This window comes from Terrapene carolina, unplaced genomic scaffold (assembly GCF_002925995.2).
Source record: "Terrapene carolina triunguis isolate 2854851 unplaced genomic scaffold, T_m_triunguis-2.0 Scaffold247, whole genome shotgun sequence".
Taxonomy (NCBI): domain Eukaryota; kingdom Metazoa; phylum Chordata; order Testudines; family Emydidae; genus Terrapene; species Terrapene triunguis.
In genome coordinates, this window is record NW_020664598.1 from 12,901,889 (window position 1) to 12,922,798 (window position 20,910).

The 20,910-nt window shown below is 45.0% G+C and overlaps 1 protein-coding gene across 1 annotated transcript in view; it reads right to left on the reverse strand.

Annotated features, from left to right (window-relative positions):
• The window catches only part of SLC37A3 (solute carrier family 37 member 3), a 43,435-nt gene extending 23,177 nt beyond the window's left edge, over positions 1-20,258 (reverse strand). The window contains exons 1-7 of the mRNA XM_024200795.3: positions 20,179-20,258; positions 12,048-12,221; positions 10,854-10,968; positions 5,853-5,945; positions 4,408-4,491; positions 1,928-2,073; positions 815-911 (exon numbers count right to left, since the gene is read on the reverse strand). Of these exons, the coding sequence (XP_024056563.1) occupies positions 815-911; positions 1,928-2,073; positions 4,408-4,491; positions 5,853-5,945; positions 10,854-10,968; positions 12,048-12,148 (636 nt within the window). The 5' untranslated portion in view covers positions 12,149-12,221; positions 20,179-20,258. The remainder of the gene's footprint in view (positions 1-814; positions 912-1,927; positions 2,074-4,407; positions 4,492-5,852; positions 5,946-10,853; positions 10,969-12,047; positions 12,222-20,178) is intronic.
• Positions 20,259-20,910: the final 652 nt, after the last annotated feature.

The window sequence follows — 20,910 nt, forward strand, 5'->3', positions numbered from 1 at the left end:
TTTCTTTGGCCTCCTTCAATTTCTGCCATCCTCCTTTCTTCGACATGGTTTCTATTGTCCAGTGTAGGCCTACTGTGTACAAAGTTCTATATTGCTTGGGCCCACAAACACTTACTTAGCCCACAAAGACAAAATCACAACCACCATAAATAGAATTCACAATCTTGATGGATTTAATTTGTACAAAGCAATATCTAATGAGATGAAAAAATTTCCCGATGGCCCCCGCTACCGTCGCTCAGCTGTTACTTCAATATGGAATGGAGGGCCTACAGTAGGGTCTAAAAATTAGGGCCTAAAGTAAGACCTAAAAATAGGAGGGCCTAAGGCTATAGCCTTCTTAGCCTATAGGTTAATCCGGCCCTGTCCATGCCTCACCACTGCTTAACAGCAGTGTCTGTCAGCCAGCTGACGTGCAGCATTAGATTTGGCTCCAAACAGCACTTTGTCCTCTCAAAGTCAGGAAGATGGTAGGTGACCATGACATAGGGGCTCAGCAGAAATGGGTAAGTTTTAAAGGGACCAAGTGTGTCCCCCCACAGATGGGTAAATTTTAAAGGGACAGAGCCCCTCCAAATCTCATGCAATATTCTGTACTCTCTCGAGTTGAGAAGGAAAGGAGAGGATTACTATGCTCTGTCTACCACCTGTCGCCACAAAGATATAGGGAGCAGAGTTCCCCCATAGACACGGGAAAGAAGAAAAACACGTCATTTATCTGCTCACCTGGTCTCAGTGGGCCAGAGACAGGGAAAGACTCCCTGGGATAAGACAGCCCCTATGCATAACTCCAAGTCAGACAGCAACTACTCACCTCATAGCCATACTGCAGAACACAGGAGGCGAGGAATGCTCCCAGAATGTTCCCCACTGATGCACAGGCACTCCAGAGTCCAAAAACAAAACCCCTCCTGAGAAAGCACAGCAAAATGGAGGGGGGGGGAAGGAGGGGAGAGAGAGAGACAGACAGAGAAGATAGAGAGTTAGAACTGGCTTTAACTGACATGTAATAGTATTAAATTCTCCACTCCCTCCCCAGACAGAAGCAGCTTCATTTAAAATAAAATATACTGTAAAATAATCAGCTCATAATAGACAAGTTTGTCTATCATGTCCCATTCTGTTTCACTGGAGTCAAACTAAGGTCGAGGTCAGTGGTGTCAAGACATCAGACCAGATCCAGCCCACAGGACACATGAGACATTTATCCACGTAAATCTGACAAATTCTGATTCTACAACAGGTCAAAGTTTCTATCTAGCCCTTATGAATGTGACCTGCTGTTGCCCTACCTTAGGTGTTCTGAAACAGCCTTCAGAGATGTTTGAAACCTTAAATCTAATGACAACACTTTATGGGCCAGATTTTCCAATAATTTAGCTGTGCAGTTGTGCACTTTGTGTGTGCTCACAGTCACTGCAATTGTCTGTTCAAACTGAGTTTTATATATGCCAATGACCACATCAACAAAGAGCAGAAAACGTATAATAATGATACCCAGCTCTCATAGAACATTTTTGATCCCTAGATCTCAAAGCACTTTACAAAGGGAGGTCAATATCATTATCCCCATTTTACAAGGGGGAAAAAGTACAAAAAGTAATGCAAGTTTCGGCACAATACAACAGCCTTAATCTGACCCAAAATGAAAACTATTTTGTCGGAGTTAAAGCGGTTATGTAGTGAAGAAATATGCATTACTGTATTTTATATCTGATAAGAGTAGTTTGTTTATTGTTTATTTGGGACGGGTAAGATTTCTGTCGTTCACTATTCATTTACTGTTTGTCAATGCTCAGGTTACAATAGGTAAGTACGTTATCGTTTAGCAGGATTTGCCGGAGAATTGGTTTGGTTTGGGAATTCAGTCGAGACTGCTGTTCTGCATCACAGATAAGCTACTAAACCAAGGAGAAATACCAAGTACCCAGCTTTTCCAAACCAGTTGCCCATGATGGCAACAACACAGGGCCAGCCAGTGGACTGCAGCAAGCCATTCACAACCCAGAGGCAGCAGTAGAACCATTTGTTGTAGAAATGCAGCCATTCTGTGAGAGTGCCAAATACAAACTCCTGTGGGGAAAGAGAGGAAAACTGTGATCCTGCTACAAATCTTCCAGGCTGACCAGAAGTGTCAATGCAAAATTGAAAGGGAAAAAAAAAAAAAGAGGAAGAGGTTCAAGGCCTATGTTTTACATTTCATTCAAGTGACAGCATCTCCAACAGCTCAGGTGTTCCTAATACCATGCTCAGCCAATGTTCAGTGATGACTCAGAGGTAACAGCACCACCTGCTGAGTCACCAACAGCATGTCCTGCAGCATCTAAACGTGCCTCCCTCCCACGTGTGGTACCCAGCTTAGTTACAGCCCACCCTAGGAGTAGTGGTTGCCATTAATTTACAAAAATAAAACTTGAATCAAAGATTGATGGACAAAACACCTATCAAATTAAATATGCAACAATATTGAAATACAGGAAAGTCTCACTAATTCCCACTTTACTGATGCATAAACCCCTGCAAAAAAACCTACAGTGGTTTCACGGTCTTTATCAGCAAACACTTAATAGCAAAGAGTGCTGTAGTCAGGTCTCGAATTACAAAATCATCACCAATATAACAGATGATGACTGTACTTTTACTAGAACACTAGGGAGCATAAGCATAGAATCTCAGCAGTGTACAGCTGAAAGGAACCTCCATCCTCCCACACCGCGGTAGGATTAAGTATACCTAGAACACCCTTGACAGGTGTTTGGTTCACCTGTTCTCAAAAACCTCCCCAGGTAACCTATTCCAGATCTAAAACTATCCTTTTAGTTGGAAAGTTTTTCCTAATAGCTACCCTAAATCCCCCTTGCTGTAAAGTAAACTGATTACTTCTTGTCCTGCCCTCAATGTACATGAAGAACAAAAATTGATCGCGGTCCTCTTTATAACTACCTTTTACATATTTGAAGATTAACAGTCCCTCTCAGACCCCCAGTCTTCTCTAGATTAAGGTCTGGTCTGTACCTAAATCTTAGGTCGATTTAGCTACGCTGCTCATGGACGTGAAAAATTCAGACCCCTGAGACACACAGTTAAGATGACCTTAGCCCCAGTGTTGGTATCACTAGGTCAATGGAAGAATTCTTCTGTCAACCTCTTGAGGGAGTGGATTAACTGCAGCAACGGAAAAACCCCTTCCATCGCTGTAGCAAGTGTCTACACCACAACAGCGTAGCTGCTGCTGTAGCACTTGTAGTGTAGACATGCCCTAAACATGCCAAGTTCTTTCAACCTTTCCTCATAGGCCATGTTTTCTACACCTCTTTTGTTGCTCCCTCTGGACAGGGAACCAGTTTGACAGTGAACCACTGATAACTATTCTTTGAATATGATTTTTCAACCAGTTGTGCACCCATTTTACAATAATTTAATCAAAACCGTATTTCCCTAGTTTGCTTATAAGAATATCATGTGGGACTGACAGAAACTTTAGCCCTAACCTACACTATGCAGGATAAACAAAGCATGCTTTGTGATGCAATATACTTGATTTATGCAGGTGTTTTTATCCATATTTGCAAAATGTAATAATCCACCAATAGGTCTCCCAGTCATTGGGATGAATTAAAGTATGGGCATAGCCATGTAATGTTAATGATTAAAAACCCAGTAAGATAAAATACATTCAGTGTTTATCCATGGAAGCTTGAAACTGAAGAAGTCTTTCCTTACAGATATTCCCTTCTGATTTATTTCACCCACCACCAGCTGCAAAATCAAGTAAGTTAATACTAGTTTATTAATGTTAGTGTTTTCTTGTAAGAGAAACGAAGGAAGGATTTATTTGGAAGGAAAGCCATTTTACAAAGATATGTGGGTTTGGAAAACAGTCCTGATACACACAGAAAACAGACTGAAGAAGAGAATGTGTAGGCCCAGATTTGGGCTCCTCATACTCAAGCAACTCTTGTTCATATCTTAGTAGGTCACAACATCGATGTTTGAAGAAACGTCTCCACTATCCTTACACAAATGAATACTGCCACAGAGGCTTTAGGGGGGTTGGAAGTGCTCTTCTGTAGGCCTCAGACTCTGGTCATGATACAAAACAGTAAGTCTGGCTCAACGCCAAACTCCATAAACAAACTATTTTTGCCACGAAGTTCAAAAAATAAAATAAAAATGAGGCATTCTGAACAGCTTAGCATGGCACTCCCCTAATAACACTACTTAGGAAGCACTGGGGTGTAGAGCAAGTATTATTATTATGTCAACCCCTGCACCCACAGGCTAGGGTCAGATAAATTCTGCCATTCTACTCTAAACAAAAACAAGAGCCAAGTGTTTTAGAGGGAAGGAGAGTTTCTAAATCACAGTAATCACGCTTCACCGAAACAGAGACATTTTTCAACTTACCACTAAAGCAGAGGAGCACATGCCGAAAGACAAGACCCATCGTAAATTCAGGCGATCCCCAACTATGCCACTGACAAAGAGACCCTAAGAACACAGATGAGTATGTTAAGCAAAGCCACATGGTTTACATTTGTTTTCAACATGATCTGTAAGAAGAGTTGAAGGAATGCTGGGAGCTCAAATCTGACTCCAAGTACAGGTGTGTAGAAGTCTGGTGGCGGTGTTTGTTTTTACAAGATCTAATACAAACAGAAGTGTTTCCATTAACTTATGCTCCTGAAATTTCAATCACAATGACTTTGTTTCGACAGAGGCTCTCCTGCAACATTTGCAATGCAAACATGGCAACATTGTGCTAGTGTACTAGATCGAGAAAGTGACACTGATTGGATTGTGAACAGAAGCGAAAATTACAAGTCTGTTTTTGGTGTCCAACTGTAGATAAACACAAAGCAAACAGAATAGTGAAAGCTTAGATTTCTAAAAATTCAGCTTTAATAATCTAAGGTGTTACTAATAACACAGGCAAAGAAATTTGCCTAATTTTAGAAATATGACTTAAAAGGTTAAGAAAGTGCCATCCACTTTAGAGTGATATAATAAGTGTCCCAAACAGCAAGGGTAAAGGTACCAGCAAATATTCTACTTTAAATATAGGCTCCCTATCTTCCACAGTCCTTTCAAGCCTCCTGAATTGCAAATTGCCATGCACCTGTGAGACATTCCAGCAGGGGAATTTGAGCAGGGGGTTGGACTAGATGACCTCCCTGAGGTCCCTTCCAACCCTGATATTCTATGATGATTCTATGATGTACCCACATGCAGATGATGTCATATCATTACTACAGCAGACTTCAGTAAGGAGCCAGAGTATTAGGGGAGGTGCCCAATAAGTGTCTTTTGCAGAGTGTTTGTTACCCTGCATGATACAAAACCACTTGAAAAAGCCTCCCTAAATCTGTGCAACATACCAGTGCAAAAGGCATTTATTTGATCCTACAACCCTCCTCCCCAAACTCCTCTATTGTCTGGCTCCTTGCTATGTCAGACTTTGTGGTGGATGTGACATGCCACTAATGTATGGTGTTGGAGACTGTAATGGATTCTAGGAGACCTGAAAGAGGTTGTGAGGACAGAGAGGGTAAATTTAAAGCAGATTATATGCTGACAGCCTTTCACCATTGCTATTTGGAGCATTCAGCATGTAATTCTGAAGTAGATGGATTTCTCTTAAACCTATTTTCAGACCCCTTAAAAGATGTAACATATCCAGTATGGCGTGAGGGCAAAAATAATGTAGCCAAAGGGAATCTGTTCACTTCCCAAACCCTTAGTGTTAGCCAGGAGCAGAGAGCAGATCCCGTCCCTCCACCCTCAAACATGATGGGTCATCCTCACCACCCTTCCCACCCAAACTTTGGCAGCTGTGATTAAGTTTTACTCACCACGGCATAGGAAAAGAGAAAGATAGTGTCCAACATCCCCAGGAAAAGAGTGGCTTCTTCTGCATTGGGAAATAAATGGCTACTGTTCCAGAGCTACAAAGAGAAGCAATTGCATCATGAGTCTTCCAAAGAGACAGATCTCATCTACAATACTCAAGAAATACCTGGCTCCAGTAACATCCCATCCCTGACATGCTTTAGCTAATTGATCGAGTCAGGATCAGCTTTGACTTCAAATTCTATGAAAAGCACTTTTTTCCTGCTAGAGACCTCAACTAACTTATAGCACACCAGGAGTGAGAAACACTGCAATTAATATTTATGGTAACAATGTTGCTGATCTACATGCTGCTTTATATATAATGCCTGTGCTCTCAGGATCTTGCAATCTACATTAAATGGATAACATAACAGGAAATGACCAGGAGAAGGGAGAGAACAGAGGAATCAGGGGGAAAAGATATCACTCCCAAGAACAGTGTATTTACAGAGAATTCAGATCACTTATTTTATTCCAATTTTATGTTTAAACTGGAGTTCAATTTTATTTTCAAAGTCATCTGACACAGGGAGAGAATCAGTAGTCCCAGAGATGAGATTAGTGACAGAACACGAGCTGAAAGTAGCAAGCTTTGAGGATGGATTTGAAGGAAGAGTAGAAGGAATTAATAAGGGGTGGGTGGTGGGGGGGAAGAAATCAACCTTAAAGGTGACATTTCCTATGCTCAGCTTTCATCAACTCCATTTTAGTTTTTGCCATAGATCAAGTTCTTCAAGGTAGGGACCACCTTTTAATTATGCATTTGCAAAATGGTGCTCTGATCTATGATTGGGGCCCTTAAGCACTATTATAATAGTAAATGATAGCTGTGCTTCCACACATCTCACTGCCTACAGTCAGGACAGGCCTGGCTGTATTTGGAGTGCCTTCTACCCAAGTACTGGTCACAGCTAGCCTTATTCAGCTGACCAGGCAGCAGCTGACAGATGTGGCTTCTATTTAGTTATGTTTTCCAAAAAATGCAGTGTGTAAAAAAGAGATGCAATAATAAAGGTAAAGCCACTGAAGAAAATTATTGCTGCCACTAGAGGTCAGTAGTATCCATCTATCAGTCTATTAATAAACTATATTGCTAGCTCAGAATGCTGAGCATATCGGGAATGAGTGGTTAAATACCGATTAATAGGTAGAATATACATCCACAATACTTCATTTTACATCACCCACAGGTGTGCTAGACCCTTTACTATAACATAATAAAAACCTAAGGTCCCTGATCCAGACAGATTACACTCCAAAAGTTTATGCTTTACATTTTACACTTATTACACAAAGGCATCCAAGCTGGAGGGGTTGCAAGTGCTTTGGAGGACAAGATTAGAATTCAAAATGATCTTAACAAACTGGAGAAATGGTCTGAAATAAACAGGATGAAATTCAATAAGGACAAATGCAAAATACTACACTTAGGAAGGAACAATCAATCACATAAATACAAAATGGGAAATGATTGCCTAGGAAGGAGTATTGCAGAAAAGGATCTGAGGGTTATAGGAGATCACAAACTAAATATGAGTCAAAATTATAATACTGTTGCAAAAACACCTGAACATCAGTCTGAGATGACGTGACTGAATGAACCCCTATATTCACACCACTGTAATAATCTTTGTATACAATATTCCTCATGAGATATCATTTGAAAAGTAGTAACTCATGGGTCAATAGTATCATGGTGAAATATATATCTATAAAATGCATATATTAAGAGTTATGGACATAAACTGAAATTATGACTGAAATCCATTTACCAGACAAGTCTGGGAAAATCCTGTTTCTCAATGACAAAGGACAAGCTGACAGCTCTAGCAGGGTGTCATCAAAGCTGATTGGCAATCACTGGTCAAGTGGCCATTCTTTGGCAACGAAGGGGGGCAGGAAAAGATTGATCTGCATTTTAACAAACAACATGGAACCTTTTTCACCACAAGATTCCATGTCTCCGTCTTCACAGGGGGAAGGAACTTTATCTAGGGTAACTCTCATGAAAATGCATTTCAAAGGGTGACTGGGCTACAAAAGTGAGGGACAAAAACACCCCAGGGATTCTATCTTTCTTTCTCTCTCGCACTCTTTCACCTAAGATGACAAAGGAGCCAACCCTTTGGAGTGTGGGAGCAAACCCTGCCTTGAGAATTTGGTCAGTTATGTTGCTTGGAACACGTGGTAAAGATTTTACCTGGAGCCAAGTCTAGTTTGTTAAGTCTTAGCTACTAGGAAGCGTTTTATCTTTATTTTTTTTGTAACCATTTCTGACTTTAATACCCTATATCTGTACTCACTTAAAATCTCTCTCTTTGTAGTTAAACAAACGTGTTTTATTTTTTTAAATCAAAACTAATCCAGTGTTGTGTTTAAACTGAACTGTTTCGGGAACTCCAGTTAAAGTAGCAAACTGTTGTATAATGACCCTTTACAAGTGCAACAAACCTCTAATTTCTGAACTGCCCAAGAGAGGGCTGGACAGTGCAGAACACAAGTTTTGGGGAAAATTCAGGACTGGGAGGGTGTTGGGGTCACCCTGCACATGTAAACCAAGGCTGGTAGAAGCCCGAGTGTGGCTGGTGTGTTGCTGACAGGCTACTGGGGTCAGAGTTGCTGGACCAGGGCTGTAGCTATACACACACTCAGGGTGTGACCTGAATGCTGTTTAGCTGTTTGAGTGTGGCCCCGGTTGGAAGCCACAACAGCAAAGCATTGTGAGGTACCCAAGGTTGCACGACAGGAGGTGACACAACCCCTCAGTGGTCTGGATTGCACCTGGAATTGTTGTAAGCAAGACACGAGAAGGAATTCTTCCACTCAACTAAGCACTGATAAGGCCTCAGCTGGAATACTGTGTCCAGTTCTGAGCACCACACTTTGGGAAAGATGTGGACAAATTGGAGAAAGTGCAAAGGAGAGCAACAAAAATCATTAAAGGTCTAGAAAACATGACCTACTAGGAAAGATTGAAAAAAATGGGTTTGTTTAGTCTGGAGAAGAGAAAACTGAGGGGGGACATAATATATATACATATTTAAGTATATAAAAGGTTGTTATAAAGAGGAGGGTGATACATTGTTTTCCTTAATTTCTGAGGACAGGACAAGTAGTAATGAAATTAAATTGCAGCAAGGCAGATTTAGGTTAGACATTGGGAAAAACTTCTTGTCAGGGTAGTTAACCACTGGAACAAAGTACCTAGAGAGGTTGTGGAATCTCCATCATTGGAGGTTTTTAAGTACAGGTTAGACAATCATCTGTCAGGGATGGTCTAGATCAGTGGTTTTCAACCTGTGGTCCGCAGAGCCCCGAGGGTCTGCAGATTATGTCTAAGCTTTCCAAAGGGGCTGCACCTCCATTTGAAATTTTTTAGGGGTCCGCAAATGAAATAAGGTTGAAAACCACAGGTCTAGATAATACTTAGTCCAGCCTCAGTGCAGCGGACTGGACTAGATACCTATTGAGGTCCCTTCCAGTCCTATATTTCTATGATTTTTATGATTTATCCTTTAGCCAAGAATTCGACAAAGGAACAGACATTCCTATGGATAACAAGAACATTCAGAGTTACGGTAGCAAGGATTTAAAGAAACAACACCACCCAAGAGGTTTGGAAGGGTAATATCCAAACTCTAACTCATGGGGCTAGGAAGAAGTTTTCCTTATGTGCAGGTTATATACAAGGCTTCTTGCACCTTCCTCTAAAGTATCTGGTGCTGGCCATTGTTGGAGACAGGATATTGGACCAGATGGACCACGGGTCCAATCCAATAGGGCAGTTCTTGCATTCCCAATACAAGTAGATCTATCCCACTTGTGTTGCACTTTAATGGGAATTACTTGTTAGTAAGGAAGGGAGAACAAGTATTTTTTTCCAATGTGTGATTCTAAAAATAGGAGCCTAGGAAATGTGCAGTCTGAGGAAGAAGAGAGTCGAAATTCCTCTCTCTGCTGGCCTAGCCAGCCAGCTGCTCTAAAAACCCCACACCTATCATAGTAAATATTTAGCTGGCTCAGGGCTACCTCCTCACACTCAGGTAGGCCTTGTAGAAGGTAATAGGCCATGTTCTGTGCTCATTTACCCCTCGTGGAAATCCAGTACAACTGTATGTAAGCAAGTACAATACATCGACTTCCATAAGGCCAAATCCTGGTCCTACTGATCACAAGGCAACACTCTCATTCACGACAAAGGAACTGGGATTTTAAAGGCAGTGGGAGCTGCTGATAGTTCTGCGTTTCTGAAAATCCAGTCACTTACTCAAGTGTTTAAATGTGGACATATCAGCCTAGTTTTAGGCACCCTGTTAGGAATATCTTGGCCGCTACACATAATGAGCTTGGATTGTAGCAGTTTTCTTCCCTCCCACGTCAGCCGTCCTTTCCAGAAGGAGATAAAAGCACTACCACTGACAAAACCATATCCACAATAGGTTTCAGAGTAGCAGCCGTGTTAGTCTGTATCTGCAAAAAGAACAGGAGTACTTGTGGCACCTTAGAGACTAACAAATTTATTAGAGCATATCCACGATGTTACTAACACCTCTGCTTCTGAGATGCAACTCCCTCCATTACTCATTTCACACACAGGCAGCTGAAGCTACAGTCAGTGGGTTTTCCATCTTTTGCATTCTGCTGATTACCATACACAGATGTTTCTGTGGACCCAGTTCCCATCCCAACACCATGACTCCCCAGCTTCTCAGAAAGTTTCACTCTGTGACTGACTACGAAAGGCTCTGCTGACCACTGGTGGTCCAGAGACTATAGTGTGGGATCTACTGTTTTAAGTCACCTGAGACTCCCACCTATGCAAGTACTCAAGTAGCAAGGGGTATCTCTGGCAGAAAATAATCTCTTTCACACCAGTGTCTGAGTTGGGCCATTCACGAACTAGCATTCGTGTGTCTGTATTAAAACTTGCCAGCTAGGTTGATAGTCCTGACTGTTCTCACCTCATATGGCTGGAGCTCCAGGGCTGTGGTATTGATGTCGGAAGGAGTCCATTGGCTGGAAATGCTGACCTTGACATTGCTGAATGTCTTTCTGGAAGCATGGAGCAGGGAGTAACTGCAAGACAGAGAGTGAACACACATAGGTTTGACAGATCTTCACTGGAGCAGAAAGCGAAAGGGACCCAAAATTCCATACACAGTCTGCCTCAGGGCCCAGCCAAGAACCTATTCTTTATTTTTTGGTGAGAGTGGAAGCACCCTAATTTGCAGTTACATACTCTGATTGTTGTTAGTGTGGGGAGGAATGCCAGGCCTAGGAGTGTGATCGACATCTCAATTTGGAGGGAGATGAAATGTCCACCAATGGTTATACACTTAACACACACACACACACGAAAACACTTGCCCAGCTAATCACCACCATAGGTTCTCATCTAAAGACACATCAGATATCCTCTCTCCTCCAGAACTCTGCATGAATCACTGTGTGTAGAATGCAGAGAGGCGAAAGAAGCACGGTGTGCTCATTGTTGGGATTGTTTATTTTCCTCTGGTTTTGGAAGGCTCCACTTGCTTCCACTCTTCCGTAGTGTAACTCTGCATGCAGGCAGATGGACAGGTCAATGAAGTCCTTCATCACGAGTACTATTTATGTCAGTGGTTTTCAACTTTTTTTCCATTTGCGGAACCCTAATAAATTGAATGGAGCTGCAGTCCCCTTTGAAAATCCTAGACATAAGTCTGCAGACCCCCGGGGTCCACAGACCACAGCCGCATTCCTCTCCACACTAACAACCAGAGTATCTAACTGCACATTAAGGTACTTCAACTTCCACCAAAAAATAGGGTCTTAGCTGGCCCTGAAGACCACTACTCTATGGTAACAACAACCTTTTGTGGATCCCTTAGACATAGCCTGCAGTCCTTCCAGGGTCCATGGACCATAGGCTGAAAACCACTGATTTATGTCAGTATTCACACAGGGAATATGCATTTCGTTATTTGAATGCACAGGAAACCCCCGCACAACAGTACTGACACTGTGCCTCCCTCTACACATCACTATTACTACTTGGCCTTTTATAAAACCAATGGTCAGATCTTCTCATTATCCTCCCTTCCTTTCCCTCCACACGTCCACCCCCCAAACTCAACTGGATGAATGTCATGCAGATCCAGGAGCGGCCAACCTACCTGAAGAAGGTAAGCAGGAACACAGCAATGTGGTGATGAGTGCAATGGGACACAAGGGACGCATCTGCAGGCTGCCTTCGCAAATTCCTAGGCACAGCCATACTTCTGGCCTCGCCCTCCTTCTGGCCCTTGGCCTCAAAGGCTGGAAGTTAGTTTAGGTCATTTCTCTTCTCACTTAAAAGGAAAAAAGGGGGGGGAAATTTTGAAGAAAAGCTCACTTATAAAACAATGTTCAGCAAGTAGCTGGAAGACAGCAAGGGGTACAATGCTATTCCACTTGTTCCCAGTGAAGTTCAAGTCTCTAACCTCACCTTCAATGTTCTGCACATCTCTGTGCCCATCTCATCAGCTTCTCCTTTCCTGGCACCAGTAATGCCTGGAACAGTCTCTCTCATGCACCAAGCACCTTCATAGTCCCACTTCTTTCACATGCCCTTCCTATGTCGTCTGTCTGTCTAAGTTCTTAAAGGGTGCCCATCAGCGGACAAACTCCCCAGGGGGGTCTCTCCCCACTCCCTGAATTGTCATCCATCCCCTATTCATATTTGTCCACCTTAGATTGCAAAATGCTCAGTGAATGAACACTCTTTGCACCATACAGACTGATCATAAGAGTCTTACTTGCTACTGTTATATGGCTGACACACACCGGTGATCTTAAAGCAACAGTTCACATTCACATATCTGTCTCTTGCCAGCATTTGCTGGAGTCAAGTGTGAGATTTTGAATTTAAATGTCTCTTCCTTTGCCAATAAGATGTCAACAAGAGATAATATACAAAAGAGAGTGGACACAGTTGGAAAAGGGGGGGAAACAGCTGGAAAAGGGGAAGCTTAGCTTAGAAATTATGGGGTGGTGAGATCCAGTAGATGGGCCTCCTGCCTACTAGTCCTGTGCCCTATATTTCTAGTCCCATCTTGGCCACTGTCATGATGTATGACATGGAGCAAGCCACTTAACTTCTCTGCACCTCACCATCCCCATCTGTAGATGGATGTTCATACCTGCCCAACCTTCTACCAATCTAAGGTATTGTTAGTGAAAGGGTTCTGACACTAAGGTCAAGTCAAAGAGTGTAACATTTTATTTAGAGACTTACAGCTAGATCAGCGAAACCACAGCAAGGAAGGAGTATGCAGTGCTTGCTAAAAACCAGGGGAATGGACTAGACCAATGTTTTTCAAACCGTGGGTCGTGACCCAGTACTGGGTCGCCTTGCTCTAGTCAGCACCGCCGACCGGGATGTTAAAAGTCCCATCAGCAGTGCTACCCAGCTAAGGCAGGCTAGTGCCTACCTTTTCCAACACTGCGCTGCACCCCTTTTCCAACACTGCGCTGCCCTCTAGGCAGGGGAGCCACAGGGCTCCGCGTGCTGCCCCCGCCCCGAGCACTGGCTATACACTCCCATTGGCTGGGAACCGGCCAATGGGAACTGGGGTGGCGGTGCCTGTGGGAGATAGTCGCGCAAAGCCACTTGCATGCCTCTGCCTAGGAGCCGGACCTGCTGCTGGCCGCTTCCGGGGTGCGGCGCGGTATGTGGTGCCAGGACAGGCAGGAAGCCTGCCTCTGCACCCCGGCTGCACTGCTGACTGGGAACCGCCAGAGGTAAGTCCGCGCCCCAATCCCCTGCCGCAGCCCTGAACCCCCCGAAACCTGGAACCGCTTCCTGCACCCCAAACCCCTCATCTCTGGCCCCACCCCAGAGCCTGCACCTCCAGCCCACAGCACTGACCCCCTCCCGTATCCCAACCCCCTGCACCAGCCCAGAGCCCCCTCCCACACCCTGAACCCCTCATTCCCAGCCCCACCGTGCAGCCATCACCCCAACCCTCTGCCCCAGCCCTGAGCCCCTCGACACCCCAAACCCCTCATCCCCAGCTCCGTTGGGTCGTGGGCATCAACAGTTTTCTTCAACTGGGTTCCCAGAAAAAAAAGTTTGAAAACCACTGGGCTAGACTCAAGAGGTTTCTTCCAACCTTGTCACTGGCCAAGCTTGGAGCCCCTGCCATTTGATTAGCACAGCCACAGCTTCAAGCACCTCTGCCATTGTCTTTAGATCAAAAAACTGGTTAATGGCACCCTCCAATGCCTTCTTGCATAACACCTCCCCATTTTCCCAAAAGAGTTTAGCATGCTGATACCCTGATTTATCTCACCGAGAAGAACAAGGAGGGGGAGCATGTACACAGCCCCTGTTATGGGGGTGAAGATGTGAATGGGGCAGCCAGAGCTGTCAAGGGAGAGACTGGGGGACCTGGTATGGAGGCAGGGCAAATTGGGGGAGGGAAAAGATGGTTCACATAGAGCCCTTACCTTGGGGGAGAATAAGGGACCCTATTATGCAGAGAGGAGGAATGGGGGACACAGAACACATGCCATGGGAAGAATGGGGGACTCTAGAATAGGGGCTACACAGAGGCCCTGGCATGGGGAAGAAAGTGGGAATGGAGGGGGAATGGGGCACAGAGCACCCTTGGCAAGGAGAGAGATTAGGTGACCTTGGAATGGGAGAAAAGAAAGGGATGCAGGGCACACACAGAGCCCCTGCCCTGGACCTGTGTGATGTGGGATCTGAACCCTTAAGGATAGTAGAGCCTAAAGGTCATCCCACCCATCCTGTAATGTGTCCCTTTAAGGTTTAGAACAGAAGGGTCTAGGAAAATGACAAAGGCAGGTGTGGGGAGGGGGGCAGTGGTCCTGGGGGAACAGTTTGTGTTTGGAGAAAATCTGTACTGTTATTCCTTTAAGGGGGCAAGACAGCTCCCCTGTCTCCCAAGCAACCAAGAGCCAGCTCTGGGAAAGAGGGCTGTATGTATACATCCTGACTCAGCTCAGACACCAGCAGGAGGAGGCAGTCTACTCGCTGAACCATGGTGGGCTGCTTAGAGACCAGGACCAGCTGAAGGAGCCGCTGGAAAGTCATAGCTGTCCTGAGGTAAGAAAGACGAGCACTGCCTGATGGAAAACCCCAGTCCCAAGGAGGAAGGCTTGGAAGACCCCTGACACGAAAGGGGTGCTTTTGGGGAAAGCTGTATAAACCAAACCCAAGAGATATATTGTATATTGTGTAAAGCTTCTGGAGGCGAGTGGTTTATTTCTGAAAACCCCAGTAGAGGAAATTGAGGAAAATATGTCTGCAGGGCCTTGCTAGGCCAGCAAGAGGCACTACAGAGGAGACATCCCCTCTGACAGATGAGCATGTGGGAATCCTGCAATGGGGGAAACAATGGGATATACAACTCCTTCATGGGGGAACTGGTATGGGCCAAGGGGGTCACACAAAGCACCTAGCACAGGGAGGGAAGGGGTGCGCACACAAAGCTGCTGCCAGTGAGGAAGTTGCGAGGGGCACATGAAATAGAGGGGATGGGAAGGTGGGGCACATGGAGCTGGTGGTTGGGAATGGAAGAATGCAAGGAGCCCCTGGTGCTTGGTCTATAGACGCTATGAAGGGTGAGACAGACTCCCTAGTGTAAGACCCCCTTTACTCCCAGCTGCCAAGTCAGCCATGAAGTTATTGTTAATTAACATCTACTAGCTCTAACACAGTGGTCTCCAACCTTTTTATGCACAAGTTCACTTTTTGAATTTAAGTGCAACCCAGGATCTACCCCACCCCTTCCCCAAAGCCCCGCCCTGCTCACTCCATCCTCCCTCCCTCCATCACTTGCTCTCCCTGACCCTCACTCACTTTCACCAGGCTGGGGTTGGGGTTCGGGAGCAGGCTCTGGGCTGAGGTCGAGGGGTTTCGAGTATGGGAGGGGGCTCCAGGCTGAGCCTGGGGCAGAGGGTTGGGGGTGCAGGAGGGGGTGAGGGTACAAGCTCTGGGAGGGAGTTTGGGTGCAGGAGGGGGCTCCAGGCTGGGGCAGAGTATTGGAGTGCAGGAGGGGGTACAGGTTGCAGGAGGAGGTATGGGGGGCTGGGTCTTGGAGGGGGCCCAGGGCTGGGGTGCGGGCTCCCACCAGGCAGCATATACCTCAGTCAGCTCCCGGTGGCACAGTGGGCCGAAGGCAGGCTCCCTGCCTGCCCCATGCCACTCCTGGAAGGGGCCAACGCACCCCTGCAGCCCGTGGGGGAGAAGCATGTGGCTCTGCGCGCTGCCCCTCTGCAGGCCCCGCCCCAACAGCTCCCATTAGCTGCAGTTCCCCATTCTCGCCCAATGGGAGCTGCGGGGGTGGTGCTTGCAGGCAGAAGCAGCACACAGAGATCCCTGCCCCTACCCCCTGGGCCGCGGGGGCCTGCTGGCCGCTTCCAGGAGAGGCGTGGGGCCAGGGTAGACAGGGAGCCTGCCTTAGTGGCAGCGCAGCAGGGCTTTTACTTTTAGCGGCCGGAGATTACGATCAACTGGGAGAGTCTCCGGGATTGACCAGTCGGCGACTACTACTCTAATACATCCCCTCCGCCCCACCAGGGCTGAACTGTTCCCTAGAGAGCATATCCTCAATCCTGCTATACAGTTGGCTCTGGGAATATTATCACTAGCTACTGGTATTACCAGCCAATTTCCAGCTAGTTAACACTCCCTTTCCCTCCCACAGTTTATTTTATGCAAGTAAAAAAAAGTGTCAGTACACTGTGCTATACAAACATTTAAAACACTGCATGGGTGGGGAGACTTGTGATTTAGCCCTGTCAACACTGGCTAGCCAAATCAAATTAGAAAACCATTCAGTGGGAGCACTGTTGCAAAACAGCCCTGAAATCCAGCAGACATTCTGAATTCCAGTTATGGAAACATTCCTCCTTTGGGCTGTGAGCCAGTTCACCAAAGAGAGCTTAGCAGGACAGGGGAAACAGAATTCCTCTGTCTTCCTTCACATGTGCAGATGCCTTTGCGATGCTTCGCATGTTTGACAGGACTAAAATAAAGTGGACGCATCTCAAATTTTCAGCCACACAATCCAATTTGGGGCACTTAGACTGGGTGGTGAGTGTTCTCTCCCTCCCTCTTTTCTGGGTTACTGGCTGCTGCATTGCTTCTCAATTGAGCCCTAGGGCAGAAAAGCAAAATGTTTATGGAAACCCCCATCCCATGGTTACTCCACAGGTTCTTCTTTTCCTCTTCCTTCCAATTTAATAAAGATTCCATTATACGAACCTCCACAGTGAAAGTCTTACTTCTAAGGTCTCCTAAGGCAGACATGCCTGACACTAAATATGCTATAGCCACTAACTGCTGATGACTGTTAAGTGGCAAAGTGTTCCAGGGTTGGTTCGTTTCTTTAAATAGGCAAAGCACCTACCCTGGGAATAGTGGAAGAAGAGAAATATACAGGGACAACCATCTTTTGACTGCAAATCTAGCTGCAGGTTATAACTAGGGCTGGTTGGGGAGATGGAAGGATACAGAGTGTACACGTGCCTCAGAATAGCCATTAGCCTGACAGTGAGAGCACTCACCTAGGAGGTGAGACTCTGGTTCAAATTATTGGGCGAGTCTTGGTCTCTCATTTTTTCACAAAATCATTCAATAGGTTTTCATTCCATACTGGAACAAAGACAAATATTGAAACCTTGAAGTGTTTCATGAAACAAGTCTTATTTTCTGGCCAGCCTTAGTTATAACAGCATTTACACTGTTACAGTCCCTTCCCTCAAGGATCTCAAAAAGTGTTCAAACATTAATGATTTAAGACTCAGCATTTCTGTGACAGTTAAGCAGTATTATCCTCATTTTACTGATGGGCAAAAAACATAGGTTTCCTGCTTCCCAGTACACTGGGAATAAATTATATAATTGCTAGTTCTTATATAGCACTTATCAGCACATCTCAAAGCACTTTACAAGGGAAGTCAGTATCATTAGCCCCATTTTACAGATGGAGAAACAGAGGCACAGAGGAAGCGACTAGCCCAAGGTCTCCCAGGGGGTCAGTCAGTGTCTGGAGACTTGGTTTCTAGTCTTGGCTCTGAGTCCCCGTTCAGCACCCTATCCACTAGATCCTGCTGCCTCCCTCAACACATAACTATACGAGCATATGATTTGCTATACAGAATCAAATGATTGCTGCATCAAATTAGATATCCTGACATCTTTGTCCATCCACCCCTCCCTAGCCACCAAGCAATGAAAAATACCCAGTTCTTTAGAGGAAACCTAAGCACCCCATAAGGCAGTTTGCCAATGGTACCAAGAGGGGAAAAAAATCCTTCCTGATGTGATCAGCTTACAGGGATAGTCTATTTTTTTGTCAAGGTCCAAATTTCTTGGTCAATGTATAATCAAGATCGAGACTTCAGAGAAAATAAAAAACAACATAACAAGTAAATAAAAAGATTTCAGGGTCCATTCAAAAGCATCTGGCGGTCCAGATTTGGCCCTAAGTCCATCTATTGACTACTCCGGCTTACAGTCTGAAACATGAGCGTTACTCGACACTGCTTTAGCATACACCAATGCAAATCTTACTTGTGAGAGTTGCCCCACCCTTCTCAATATCTAGCCACAGTTTTGACCCTATGGCCTCTACAGTATTTATAGAGCACATATCTTTATTGTATCTAAGGTGCCCTTCTCTGAAGCTTTTCAATCCCAGCTACATTTCCTGAAGATGACCTGCAGGGATATGGCAAGGGAAACATACTTTATGCTTTATAAAAGAAGCCTGAGATTTTTTTTTTTTAATTTTTTTTTTTAAACCAATTTCCCCCCTGACTTTTACACATTAGGAATTAATGCCCTGTCTAGGCTAGAAGATACTGTGACGACAAGAGAACAAATGAAGTGACAGGAACCCAATAAGTGAAAGTTAAGCCTTTAAGAGGGGAAGGTCTTAGTTAAGACTGTTTAAAACTGTCTTGTCCGTTTGTTTATACCTATTTAACTTCAACCAATTAACATTCTGAATAAGCCTTTGTTAAAGACTCAACACCCTCCTCCCCCACTTCAATTAAGGTATTAAGAGCTCACAAACATTCCTCATACCAGCCAGTGATCCTCCAAAGCAGCTAGGGAAGACCCAAATTAATATTCTCGATATTTCTAAGGTGAAAAACTAGAAGAAAAGCTTTAAAAAAACAACAACAACCTCTTTTCAGACTGTCTCTCTCCACATTATAAAGAACAAAAAAAGGGTACAAGAGCAGATCTCTCTAAAGCCATTTGCAGGTCAGCTCTAAAGCCAGACTATTTTCAATTTTTAACACATCCAAATTTTCTAGTTGCTTTAACTGTTATTGCAAAAGGGAGAGATTTCTTCACATATCAACAGTGACTCTTAAGTAGAGAAGAATAAATGCTACAGAGTCAGTGAATTCACTCAAAATTTTGAACACTTTCTTTTGACTGTGTTCACTGGTCTTGACTATTTTAACAACTGAGTTTACTGGGGGGGAAAAGTCTTCATTGAAAGAGCCAATGCTAAGGAATTATTAGTAAAAAGTGATTGTTGAGTTTGATTACCAGTATTTGCATAGCATCATTACTTGCCATTTCATTAACTTTTTCAATAAGCTATAAACATCTAGCAGTGGCACTATTCCTGTTAAAGCAGTCTGCTGCAGAACACTGAGGTCATTAGCCTAAATTCCAAAGGATACTGAATTGCCTCTGGTTTCAGACCTGCAGCGGAGGGCCTGCATTTCTGCACACAAAGGTTCTGAACGTGTGCATTAGGAGCAGGAATATTGCCCAAAAAAAAAAAAAAAACCACCTCAGAGAGAACTCGTGAAGCATTACAGTTCGCAGACCATTTCGAAATTCTCAGATGGAAAACACTACTGAATACAAGCAAGTTTTGTTTCCAATCAAGGACCCCAAACCCACTCTTCCAGGCCTGAAAACAGTGACAACTCCTGATCCATACAGACCCTAAACCCCACACGAGGAAACAAGGGGGGAGCCCAACTGATATTAACAAAAACAGCAAGGATCTTTAGACAAAGGAGACCACGGCTCCGGGGTAGCAGAAGAGCTAGTAGCTCCCAGATGGCACCTGGGAGAAAAGCTGGCAATACCCCCACCCTGGGCAAAGAAGTCCATTATTAGAGCGAGTGAGGCTCAGCCCCGGGTGGAAGCGGAGGGGCCACACGGCAGCTGCAGGCAGATCGCCCCCCACCCACTCCCTGAGTGCAGTGAAACGGGGGAGGGGCGAACCTCTCCTCCGGCACAAGGCCAAGCCCGGCGCTCACCTCCCTTTGTAGGCGCTGAGAAGCTTCCCACCGACTCCTTCCACGTCAACGCAGCTCACCTGCCAGCATCTCCAGGCCAGCTACAGGAAGTCACGTGATCCCGCCTCTTCCGAGGGGGGAGGCCGCCCGCGCCTCGCTAGTGCATGCTGGGAGTTGTAGTCCTTGTCCAGCTCAATCGCTCTCCCACCGGCTGAGTTCCCCCCGCACTCGGGCAATAGCGTAGCGGTCACGCTAGCGAGTTGCCGCGCTGCCTGCGAGCTGTGGCGGCTGCTGCATCCTCTTCCCAGTGCCACTCCCACGTCCCGCACCGTGCACACCCGTCAGACGTCAAGAATTATAACATTCAAAAACCAGCCGGAGAACACTTGAAGCTCCCATGTCACTCGATTACAGATCTCAAAGTCGCAATACTCCAACTAAAAAACTTCAAAACCAGACTCCAACGAGAAACGGCTGAATTGGAATTAATTTGCAAACTGGACATCATTAAATTAGGCTTGAATAAAGACTGGGAGTGGATGGGTCATTACACAAAGTAAAACTATTTCCCCATGTTAATATTCCCCCTACTGTTACTTACACCTTCTTGTCAACTGTTGGAAATATGCCATCCTGATTATCACTACAAAAGGGTTTTTTCCTCCTGCTGATAATAGCTCACCTTAACGGAGCACTCTCCTTATAATTGGTATGGCAACACCCATTCTTTCATGTCCTCTGTGTATCTTCCTA